The 12992-nt window shown below is 37.9% G+C and overlaps 1 protein-coding gene across 1 annotated transcript; it reads left to right on the top strand.

Moving 5' to 3' along the window:
* Positions 1-1738: 1738 nt before the first annotated feature.
* polr1d (RNA polymerase I and III subunit D) lies at positions 1739-11969 on the top strand. Its single transcript, XM_067456860.1, has 5 exons — positions 1739-2231; positions 3456-3553; positions 6783-6859; positions 7964-8046; positions 11435-11969. The coding sequence occupies exons 1-5, from the start codon at positions 2196-2198 to the stop codon at positions 11477-11479; spliced, it is 339 nt and encodes a 112-aa protein (XP_067312961.1). The 5' UTR covers positions 1739-2195; the 3' UTR covers positions 11480-11969.
* Positions 11970-12992: the final 1023 nt, after the last annotated feature.

Consider the following 12992-nt stretch of genomic DNA (forward strand, 5'->3'; position numbering starts at 1 on the left):
GCCAGCGGTCCCCACTTTTCAAAAGGCTTATAAATAATACAGGATGAGTTTTTTTGAGAAAATAAAAATGCAGAATGTTTCCTGTGATGGTGGTTTAGGGGCTGTGTGTGTGCGTGCGCGCGCGCGCGTGTGCATGTGCGTGCGTGTGTGTGCTTGAGGAAGTGTGTCAGCCCCTGCAATTCAGCCACATACAGCAGGGAATTTTGTCTATAAATAAAATTCATTTTAAACCCCCTAAACTTTCTCAAGTTCTCTTAGTTTGTTTGTTTATTTTTGTCTGGAATTAGAATCATGCCGTAGTCTGAAATGCCAAAGTGTTTGGTTTGGTTATTGATTAGGGTTTGTGTTTTTATGAATGCGTTATGAGGTCGATTAATTTGATCTGTTGTAAGTTTTTTGTTTTTCACATGCTCCTTATGTGGGACAGTTTAGTGATATTTCATCTGGCTGCTAGAGACGCTTACAGTATGTTTATCTTTAATTATTGGCAATTATCTACAATGAACTCCTGTCATATTCAAGTAACATTTTCAGCACACAGGATCAATTAAGCCCAGTACTGCATTCAAATTAATTGGAATGTGACAATGTTTTTTATAGGCCAATATAACAGGTTGGAAGGGTTTGAAATATAAAAAGACCAATCATATCAACTGAAGAGGTCAAAAAAGAAAATATTTTAAGAGATGGAGCAAAATATGACATTATGGAACAAAAAGCCAGCTGTTATTTAGCCTCTTCGGTTCCTCCTTGTTATTGTTTGTTCATGCCGTTTTTTGGATTATATATTACTGCCATCTTGTGGCTAGAGTTGACTATTGTTTACTGAAAGCTTACCATTTTATTTGTTCAGAGAGGCACAGAAGCTGCATCTGAAATGGCATTAAGATGTATAAACACAGACTGGTAGGCTAAGTATTGCAGCTCATAGGTGGCATAAATCTATAGATGTATTTACTCTGCAATTGCATCAATTATGCTATGAGATTAATCTTTAAAATATAACATTTTGAATATAGAAAAATAAAATGTTGAAAAAATGTGAAATTAATAGGCTAGAAGACGTTTCTTGTCATTGTTTTCTATTTTTAATTTTCTAATTCTCCGAATTCAATTCGGACTGCAAGCTCACAAATTAACTCTTGTAAATGTGGTTAATTTTGTTTTGGCGCTACGAACACATTGAGCAACCATACATAGGCCTATATAAATACAGATTCCTCGTTAGTGGCTAAGTCGTCCGCCATATTGGAACGGTCAAAACACTGGTCCGTGAACATAAGCTGTAAAAAAAATAGTTCCCAGATCGACCCCTATACCCTTAAATAGGGCAGTATTTGAGGGCCTAGGCATTTGTAGTGCCGTCCGAGACCATAGTGGACGCACTCATTCAATCCCACAAAGCGCCGCAACAACCGTGAATTAATTCCCGCCTCTGACCAGAAGATGGCGCCATCCATCCATTTTCTAAACCGCTGGTCCAATGTGGCTACAGCATAATGTCATACAGGTATAAAGTCCTTTTTAATTATTTATTAATTTGTTTAATTAAGGTTTACACATGCTAGTTTACACATCCGAATTCACTCTCATTTTCATTCACTCGATCCTCAAGTGGACTATATTAGTAGGGAGTATTGTATGGAATAGTGAATGAGGGTTTAGGGGTGGTTTTGAGCACAGAATGAGTGTCTGCAACAGTAGTAAGATGCATATTAATATCTATTTCTGCAATAGAGTTCATCAGATGATTTTGGTTAGCTAACACAATACAACAAGACCTGCGTCAGATAACGCAACATAAAAAAGTTGCACAAAATAGTAAAGTTGTATACCATAGTAGCTATAAAACTGTAATATTGAGTTACTAGGCTACATATAAAAACACAAATCAACACATTCTTATCTGTAAAACTTTATCCATTTTTTCGGGAATTTAAATCTCGTCTGTTTCACAACCAGAAGCTGGGCAATGTTGTGGTGTCATTGATTCTTGAGTGACACGTTGACCGTTCCAAGATGGCGGACGCGCCGACGTGTCTATGGTGGTCGAATGTAATTTCTTCTTTTACAGTCACTAATGAGGCATCTATGTTTATTTATATATGGTTTCGGGCACCAATGTGAGCGACTGGAACCAGACTGGAACACGCTGATAGCACTGCGCATGCGCGGCTCAACACGACAATTGCAGCATGGCTGAAGTCGGGCAGAAACACGCGCTGGAGATGGCAAGTAAAACTTAATTCACGCATTAATATCTTGGAGTTTATGCACAGCTTTTGGTAAAATGAACCATTCTGAATGTTGTCTTGATGTATTCGTGGAATGCTTAACTGTAATAGCCTATCACTAGGCTGTGTGAGTTGTATTCTGTCTGTGAAGCTGCTTACAATGTTAATCCACATTGACAAGACAATACAAAGTACATGTTTTCAAGATACTAAGCGAAGAAATTATAGTATTAAGATTATATCTTTATAATCTTGGCATCTAATGTCTTTCTATAATTTAGATGCCAGGCACCATCATGTATTATTGTAAAAGGGTTACGTATGAGTTCGCCACCTCACAGATTTATGGGAAGTGTAGTCTCGAACTCATACATCATCCTATTATATTATATAGATATTTAAAAAAAATATATATATATATATAAGCAGATATACATTATTAATATTTTTTGAAAATATACTTTGTTGACTTGTCAAAGTGGATAAACATTTTAAGTAGCTTTAAAGAGAATATATGTAAATGCCATAACCCCAGAAAAGCACACTAAAGGCAACAGTTTTATCCTGTTAACCGATTTTAATAATAAATATTAATTATCAAAATTATCATCAGTTGCAGCTCTTGTTCAATTATATGGCGATTGTTCAGAATCAAACAAGGTTCCCACTCGTCCTGGAAAACCTGAAAAATTGATGACAAAATTTCCAGTCCTGGAAAACACATGGAAAGTTAGAGAAATATAAAATGTATGATTGTATTCTTCTGAAAGAAGAATGTCATTTACACCTAGAATGACTTGAGAGTAAATAATTTTTGGGTGAATAAACCCTTTTAAGTCATGGTAATAAACTATACGCCACCTGTCCTTTATTCCCGTCATACTAAAATGTTAAATGTCCTGGAAAATGATCGCTGAAAAAGAGTGGGAACCCTGTTAAAATATCAGATGAGCAAACTGTTTCATCTGTAGAGAATGTCATAAACAATCTGCGTCTATTAGTTTCTTTTGCCATTTATAACATCGCCATAAACCCCAGCTGTGAAAAAAAGCATCATTTACTCATGGTGGGCCTTATGAAAACAACTGATCCCACTTCTTAGAAAATACAGAAATGTATATCATCATTTAAGCCTTAAAAAGTCCAAATGTTTGTGATGTAGTCGTTACACTTCCACAGCGGTGTCTGTCGATATATCAGCAGTCTTCTGCTTTCCAACAGGTCCGGACAGATGGAGGAGATGAGGGTTGTGTGACGTTTGTGCTCCATGAAGAGGATCACACACTGGGCAACTCGCTCAGATACATGATCATGAAGAGGTAAGAAGCTGCCGGATGGCTTTTTTGGATGTTGTTCCATTTGTTTAGCCACCAACATCGGTTGCTTTTGTGGCATCAGTAAGAACTTTTGTCTTAAGCCCTATTCGCACGGGATTAGTATTATCTGGGGACCTCTGGTGATTTGTAATAATTGCAGAGAATTACTGTGATCTTAATCCCGTGCGAATCGGCCATGTCTGTGATTTGTAAAGTAAAAATTCCCCCGCAAATAACCTACCATATTTCGCCGAACACCGAGGTCATGTGATAGTAGTCCTGTGCGAATCGACATCTCTGTGATTTGGCCAGGATTAGGCGGATCGTATATAATTTTTGCAAGTTTTTTTTTCCCTCTGTGCACATTTCTATCTTTATCTTTCACGAAGTATGGAGGCTGTATTCATAATGCGCACTGTTATTAATTCCCACACGGATTATACTTTCACTTAAGAATGAGGACTAATATGGGAGCAAATTGCTTGATGACGTGTTTAATATTAACATCAGTACTATTCTTAAAGAAGAACAGAACAGTACAATGACAAGCTCGCTTAAATGGGCGCTTTTACATTTAGCTTTGAAACTGAATCTTCCGCCGTATATCGTCAACTTCTCACTCGTGATAAATGAAATCTGACTCCTGCTGTCTGTGCTCAGTTCAGTTTTTAATTGTAGCGTCTGTTCTCTAACTGAACAATATTACTTGTTTTACTATAAAACAATATCGATAAATATGACTGTTTATGATTTCATACAGCTATATCTATAACGAAAAAACATTTACAAGTCTTGACATCTTTTCCGGGAGATGAGTCAGTAAATTCGGGTAAAATCACAGGCTTTGCTTATCCCGTGCGAATGTGCCATGCAAAACTCAGATGTGGGAGTCATTTCTAAATCACAGAAGTCCTTAGATCATACTAATCCTGTGCGAATAGGATTAGTTCTAGTTTCCCCCCCCCCCCCCCCCCCCCAAACAAGCATATGTAACACTTTAGGGTCAGGTTTCATTTCTATATCAGGATATCGGTTGTTTATTATTATTTACAAATCAAATATTAATGGCTTATTCTGTGTCAACGTAGGGCCTACATCCCTTAATCGTAAAAAAGACACTCTTTTATAATCAGTAAGATTCCAAATGTGAGTTATTTAGGGGGGTTGGGGGGCATGCTCCCCCGAGAAAATTTAGATTTCTAGGATCTACATATATGTATTTTAAGATGTTCTGAAGGCCAAAAAAAGTAGATAACAATATTACTAGAGACTCATCAAGATGGACATGTTGACATAGGCTACTTTTTTTGTGAGTTTGTCCGTTCAAACGCAAGACTTGAAAGAGAACTCTATTTGCTCGCTGTGAGACTGCGCGCTTTCGGATGAGTGCACAGAGACAGATGTTCTCATTCGCGTCTTCTGGCACTACACGCGGGTGATGATGGTGAAAATCAGGGGCGTTTCTATGATTATCATTTTAGGGCGGCTCAGCCCCCAGTGAGGGTAGGCCTGTAGAAAAAATGTTAACACTATTTAGTTTAGGGTCCAAATTGCGCTATTAATAATGTAGGCAGGTTTATAATCACCAAGATCCCAAATGTTAGGGGGTTCTAACATGCTCCCCCGAGAAAATTTTGATTTCTATGATCTACATATGAGCATTTTAAGATGTTCTTTTAAGATAATCTACTTACTTAATTTACTATTTATCAAAGTTTTAAGTTTATTAAAATCACAATATGAACACATTCAATACTAATCTTATGCCCAAATACAGGCTGAAAAAGCTGAGTTTAAAAAATATATATATATTTACTGAATGTTAAAAATAGAATTATATTAATTTACAATATATACACATTTATTATTAATCTTATGCCTAATCTGATGAAAATGGCTTTGTTAATATTTCTTGTTCGTTAATTAGGCCTACATTATGAATCACATAGGCATATTTCCGGTTAAAAATGTCTAAAAATTAGACACAACAAAGTTTATTCATTCGCCTAAATATTTTTTTCTTTTGATTAACATTTCTGACTTAAAGCAGCAGCTGACAAACATGAATGTTTAGTTTAGCTGCATTTATCTTACTGTTGCGCTCCTAAAAAAAAAAAGTGCGCTCAGCCTCAGCAGTTTCTGTGTGCCCATAAAGCCCGCCTTCTCTGATTTGATTGGTTTTATCAAATATTTTGACATTGACGAGCGGTGACAGACCAATGACGCTCAGATACACACACACACACACACACACCTCTGCTTCTGACGTGCGCTGCGCTCTGCTCAGAGCAGCTACGGATTGGAGAGACAGGCTAAAAAACGGGACGAAGCCCACATTTCGGACGTATTGTTTCGGTGATGAAAGTCTTTCGGCCAAGAATGCACCGAGAGAATGCACATGGTCCATTTTCGCCCGAATATTTGATGCATCCCTAATTAAAATAATTAATAATAATAATAATAAACTATATTATGGGCTATTATTTAAACATAAATATGAAACTAAATAGGCTACGGTTTCTTTAACCCTCTGGCTGAAGAACGCACGTACCGGCTGTTTTTTTCCCATCACGGGGGATAGCCTATAACTCGCAATACTCCGTAATTTTTGGCCATACAGATAAATGTGAGACATAATTATAAATATTAATTGTCCACTTTTATTTGTGTACACTCACATAACAACAAAACTTTGTGCTTTAGTAAAATAAATAAAAAAAGGTGCGCTTTCTATCTGCGAGAATCTGAAACTCGGTGAATACATGACAAACATGAAACATACGTCTAAAGAAAGCTTGAAATCGCTAGATTTAAATCAAATAATTCACATTTTATAGTGAATTGTGGAGCTCACTGGCATAGAGCGGAATATCTAGCGGATCGAGCGTCACGCAACTGTGCTCCGCTCACATGCTCTGATGAAAAAGGTGGTCAGTATATCCTAAGCGTGACGGTAGAGCGCGACAGCCGTGTGAAATCTGAAACCAGTGCTTTTCATTTGAAATCTGAGTGTCACAATATTCTGCGGAGTCACTTTGTCGCCATGGGCCCGTTTGCAATGAGGGCATGGGCCCGTGTGCGCTGCGGGCCCCCCTGCCGCACGGGCCCCAGTGCGGCTGCACTGCCTGCACTGTCTGTAGTTACGCCCCTGCAGGAAACTAAAACTTGTATTTCTGCGTCTGTCTGTCTTGGCAGTGTTTAGTTTGATTGACGTGTGACTTTATTTCCTCAGTCAGGATGTGGAGTTCTGTGGATACAGCATCACACACCCGTCAGAAAGCAAAATCAACTTTCGGATACAGACACGAGGTGAGGGAACTCTTTATTCACCTCAGCATGTAATCTCTGACAGTTAGCGTTAGCTGTACTTTAGGCCAAGGGTTCTCAACTGGTTTGGCCATGGGACCCACATTTTCCCATCATCATTAACCTCTTAAAATCTGGGACCATTTTTGGGATTTCTGCCTGGATTTGGCCGACCCAAATTGAAAAGCTTCCCATACACACATACAGTGGTCTAGGTTCAATATGTTGGTGTCATTTTACAGGAAACCCTTTGAAGTTACATAAAACACTGCTAAAAGTCATAAACATGTAAGTATATGTTGTCTAAGCTGTTAAAAAAAACCACCAAAATGTTGAACTTAGACCCCTGTATGTGTGTATGTGTGGCTTTTCAGTTTGGGTCGGCCAAATCCAGGCGGAAATGGTAGCAGAGTAATTTAATGTAAATACATTACTTTGCCTAAAACCAATGCCAAAGTGATGCATATCTCTAGAAACTAGAGACTCTAAGCTTTTAAATGGCACCACATATGAGGTCTGAGCTCCTCCACAGACATTTAAAATTGAAAGTATATACCTGATGTCTTTCCTGTACAGGGTCCATGGAGTTTAAGTGGTTAAATCATGACTTACTCATATATGTGTATATATATGTGAAAATAAAGTGGCATTTTAAAGGTTATGGAAAAAACAGTTACCATGGCGAATACATAATACCAACATAAACTGTTAATGAATCATAACTGCTTCTGATGAACATAATGAGCATCACACCTGTAATGTCTTCCCAGCTCACACACGTCGAACCAGTTACGTAATTTATTGGTGCTTTACTTTATTTCATAACTTACTAAGTGAACGTAACGTTGCACGATCGCAGTTTCTCTTGCACTTTATATAATGCGGGCTGCTGTATTTGCACGTACAATTGAAGCGAGTGCAGCACATTTATTCATGTCGGTTATTTCTTATTTGGCCTTCCGTTTTCATACTCGATATGATTTGCCCACCATGTTTTATGAACATTTCTGGCCTCGCCCCTGGTTTATTTTCTATTTGTATGACTGTAGGCAGCATCTTTATTATGAACATAAGGAGTGTTCATAAACTCTCTGATCAATGTTGCAGAAGGAATTCCAGCAGCTGAGCCTCTGCGCAACGGGCTGAACAACCTGACTGAAGTGTGCAAACACGTCTTACAAACTTTTGAGGTAAGACGGAACAACAGCAGTCAACTGAACCTTGTCTTATATAACACTTTTTAAACAGTCATTTTTTTTGCAATTTCACTCCTTTCTTACATGCAAAACAAAACCCACTTCAATATCAATAAAGTCTGAAAGAGTGCAAAACATTTTTTTTTTTAAATACAGTGCAAGTAAAGTCTTTTTAACAGAGGTGGACAGTAACTAAGCACATTTACTTAAGTTCTGTACTTAAGTACACTTTTTGAGTATCTGTACTTTACTGGAGTATAGGGGTGTCCATGGTTAACCGATTGACCGATTAACCGTTAAAAATTGCGTAACCGAGTGAAACATTTTGCTCGGTTAAGTGGCGTCAATGACGTGCCTTGAATTTAGTTGTAATATATGTTTGCACCCCTAGAGACTGCCAGAGCGCTCCCAGACATTTGTAATATCCACAAGAAGAAGTCATGACCAGCTTTCTAAGCGGGCAATGAAGCGGGCAAAGAAAGCGTGGGAGCACTTTAAAAATGAGTGACGGGGCCAAATGCAAGTATTGCAATGCAGTGCTTACCGCATTTTTCAGGCTATAAGTTGCTCCGGAGTATGAGTCGCATCAGTCAAAATATGCGTCATGAAGAGGAAAATAACATACGTCGCACTGGACTATAAGTCGCATTAGGGCAGAAGCAGAGCGGGAGCCGCGCGCGCTGTGCATAACGGAGCAGAAGAAAGAAAGTTTGAAGTGAGAAACATGTGAATGACTAGAGAAAAGCAGACGTTACTTTAACTGTAATGAAGAAAACAAAAAAGCTGATCGCGGACTGAAAGCAAGATGGCCAGAGCTGAAGGAACGAGTCCACAGATGCTTGAACTCTCTGCCGGGAGAGGCTCAGTCAAACTAGAGTCAACAGCGAGTCAAACGCTGTGTCTGTGTGAATCATTTTTGGCTGCATATTTTACTAACGTTACATGCCCTAATCATGCAGGCGCCCTCGCGGCCACTCGCATTGCTTGTGAACTGGAGCGCATCTCATCCTAATTTAACGAAACTCAGCGTACGCCTCGCAGATATGAAATAGATCTTAAGAAACTTGAAATGTCTTTTAACAATTTAAAACGAAAAGAAATAGGCTACTCTCTGATTAGGTAATCCATGATGTGCATTTCTCTCTATGGGCGCGTTCACTACGGAGATGGTGGTCGTCAAATTAATAAACTAAAAATAACCCTGACGCACACTATGGTTAACCGAGTATTAACCGCTAAGGGCCTCGGTTAACGGTTAATGAAAAACTTGAAAACGTGCAGCCCTACTGGAGTATTATTTTTTCTTGAAACTTATGACTTTAACTTCACTACATTTGAAAGACAATATCGTACTTTTTACTCCACTACATTTCTATCAAGGTCCTCGAAGTCAAAAGTCGTTTCTGTCGCAGCTTTTAAAGTCAGTGGATGATTTTTTTTTGTTCGGGTTTTTGCAGAAAGCCTTTCAGGAATCACTCTTGTAGTTTGAACTCATTTTTTGAACTCTGATTTATATTTTATAGCAAAATGGAAGAAGACTGATGTCAACATGTTCATTTTTGACGATTATTCACACAAACAAGGTTGATTATGTCTTAAGTGAAGGTAAACAGTGTGAGAATATCAGATGTGTATCAGTGTATTGGATCCGTGCATTCAGCCTTAAAGTGACAGCAGCTTTATAAAGAGCTTTATAACTTTTATACAAGTATTTAAATGAGTTTAAGTTAGTCGTATGCTAGTATGTCAGATGGAGCATCACTGACTGGCTTAAACCATCATGGCATAATGTGCATTTATACAACAATAATAAAATAATGCATTGGCATAAAAAAGGAAATTTACTTTTGATACGCAAGTACTTCTGAAAACAAATACTTCTGTACTTTTACTTAAGAAAAATCTGTTTTTACAACTTTCACTTGTAACGGAGTAATATTTGACCAGTAGCACTTTTACTTTTACTCAAGTAATAAAGTTGTGTACTTTGTCCACCTCTGCTTTTTAACATTAAAGGGATAGTTCACCCAAAATTAAAATATGTTTATCTGCTGACCCCCAGGTCATCTGAGATGTAGGTGTGTTTGTTTCTTCAGTAGAACACAAATCAAGATTTTTAACTCAGCCATTGCTCGTATTATAGATGTCAATGGGGTGTATTCCTATGAGAGTAAAAAACACACAGACAAAGAATTCGTTTTAAACCCTGTGGCTCGTGACGACACATTGATGTCTTAAGACACGAAACGATCAGTTTCTGCGAGAAACTCAACAGTATATGTGTTATTTATTTTTTTACCACATTTCAGACAAATCTCATCTAGTATTCCCAACGCCATTTCTTCCGTCGAATAAGGTCAAAAACCCGGCACCATCATATATATATACATATATATATATATCTCCCTTATTAGTGCCTTCACTGATGTTGCAGATCAGTCGAATGAGGCATCTATGTAAAGATATCGCTATAATTGCGCTGGGTTTTTGACCTTATTCAACGGAAGTAATGGTGTTGGGAATACTGGATGAGATTCGTCTGATATGAGGTAAAAAAAAAAAAACAACAACAACACAAATACTGTTGGGTTTCTCACACAAACCGATTATTTGTTTGTTAATTACCGTCTCAATTTGTAAGCAGATAAGAATCACATTTTCATTTTTGGGTGAATGGTAGTGCATCTTTTTATTTATAACAGCAGCATATTAACAACAGGCTAAATACATGTACAAAGTCTAATGTTTTTAAACGGAGAACATGAATAAATGACAGGTGAGTATCAACTCCCCATGAATATAAGCATTCGTTTTAAACTAGAGGTGTGTGTGTTGTTTAATAGACTAAAGAGTGAAGAGAACAGACCGCGCTGTAATATTCTCTGGAATACGCAAAAATAAAAAAACGGCAACTTCACGAGATGAGCATAAACCGAGAGAGAAATAAACTCAGCGCTTTTATTTACAACATCTCATTCATGGCTGTTTTATTTCATTCATATGTCTTTAGTGGGGCATGATGGATTACTTAACGCCTTGTTCACCTCTGTTTGTATCGCTCTGTTTCAACTACATAAATCTCATTTATGCATTACTTGCTGTTATGTTAAATAAAAGTTTATTAATTAAGGGATACTAGTTTTACCTTTGAACACCGTTGTTGGCTCATCTCCCCTCAGACGCTGTGCTTTAATGGCGGGCTTGCATTTTATCAGTGAATCCGATATTACAAAACCGATTGCCCATTAAAGGAAAATGCCCAAATATCGAAAAAAAAAAAACGATATATCGCTCGATCTCTAGACTGAAGGCATTTGAAATACAATGTGTCATTACAAATCTCAAACAATGTTGTGTTTCTATTGGATCCTGATTTAAACAGGCACGGATGAAAGCATTCAAGGATAAAGAAGAGTCGATGGTGTGAAGATCAACACTTGTACAGTGCCGGTCGTTGATCTGCTGGTCCATGTGTAGCTCTGGAGTAAAGGACACTCAGACACGGTCCAAGCAGTTCCTCGCTTTTGTGAGGAAAAACAAGCAAACAAGCATTTGTTTGTTTGAATTTGTATATTGATGTCATTTATCCTCATCATCTTTCTTTTTTTTCTTCTTTTAAGTAAAGCTAATGATTTGTGCCAGTGTACTAAAAACAGTTGCACCTTAAAGCAATGGAGTACATATATAAACCCAATAAAAAAGACTCATGTGTGAAAATAGTTGTAAAATGTATTTGATTCAGAATGTGTTTTAAAATCATGTAATGCTTTTTCAAATGTAAAAATGACATGTCTTGGATTCATATTTATCAGGAGTGTTTAAAATGATACATCAAATAAGTGATGCAAGTGATCTCAAATTATTCATTTTGATAAAGCATTCCTGAACAATAAAAACAGTATGAATGTAAGTCTTTATTTATATTGAGAGAGTGCTGGTTATTAAAGGGTTACTTCAGCGATTAGCATATGGCTTTGTATCAGTAGAAACCCTGGAGTATATTCAAATAAATGTGCTTTCCCCCTCATATCCCCTGAGACAAGAGATTTATGCATTTTATTTCTGGAAAAATTCCTCCTATGACGTAAATTGACGATATTTGCATCATAGGAAGAATGTTTGGCCAAAGGCTAAAGACTACAGCCAGCAGAGGGAGCCATTTCCGCATGTTTTGAACCCGCGCATGGGGGATGGAGATCACACTCACAGCTCAGCTCGCAGCTACAGGCACTCATTTAAACGGAGCTATGGTGAGCAATGTAAGTCTTTTAACTTCTCAAATTAATTTCTATGAAAGTTAAGCTTGCAAAGGCATGAACTGAAACGCGCCAGACTGAACTCGCGTTGTGAATGTATGCCGCGAGTGTAGTTGCGATGACCTCAGCTCTCATCACGAGAGCTCATTCAGCTCATTTATCTCACTCCTGCAGTCAGTGCTCAGTGCTGTGATACTCGCGCGGCGACTCACTCATTATATTGAACAGACACGTTCAGTTTATAGTTGTAGTGTCTGTTCTCTATCCCAGTCACAGTAATCCAGTAGCGGTGGCTTTGGGAATGGCCTCACAGGGCAGCGAAGCATTCTGGGAATTGTTGTCTTTCATCCCCCTTTTCTCAGTCTAGAAGGCACCAAATTCAAAAATAATTTCTACAACATTGATGACCCAGTTTAAATACAGATTCATCTTCCCAGCACTGAAGTACCCCTTTAACTCCCCACACTGACAATTTCTGTCAGACCTAAGACTCAAACCCGCAACCTTCAGGTTACAAGTTCGACTCTCGAACCATTAGGCCACGATTGTTGGTTGAGAAGTTTAAAATGGATTTTTAGATCTAAAGTTTCTCTAATTGCAGTGTTCATTTTTTCACCAATGAAAACAAGACAACAACTAAATGAAACCAGTTTTGAATGACAAAACTAATTACATTTCTATTGA

Source organism: Pseudorasbora parva, chromosome 11 (genome assembly GCF_024679245.1).
Source record: "Pseudorasbora parva isolate DD20220531a chromosome 11, ASM2467924v1, whole genome shotgun sequence".
In the NCBI taxonomy this organism is placed as follows: Eukaryota; Metazoa; Chordata; class Actinopteri; order Cypriniformes; family Gobionidae; genus Pseudorasbora; species Pseudorasbora parva.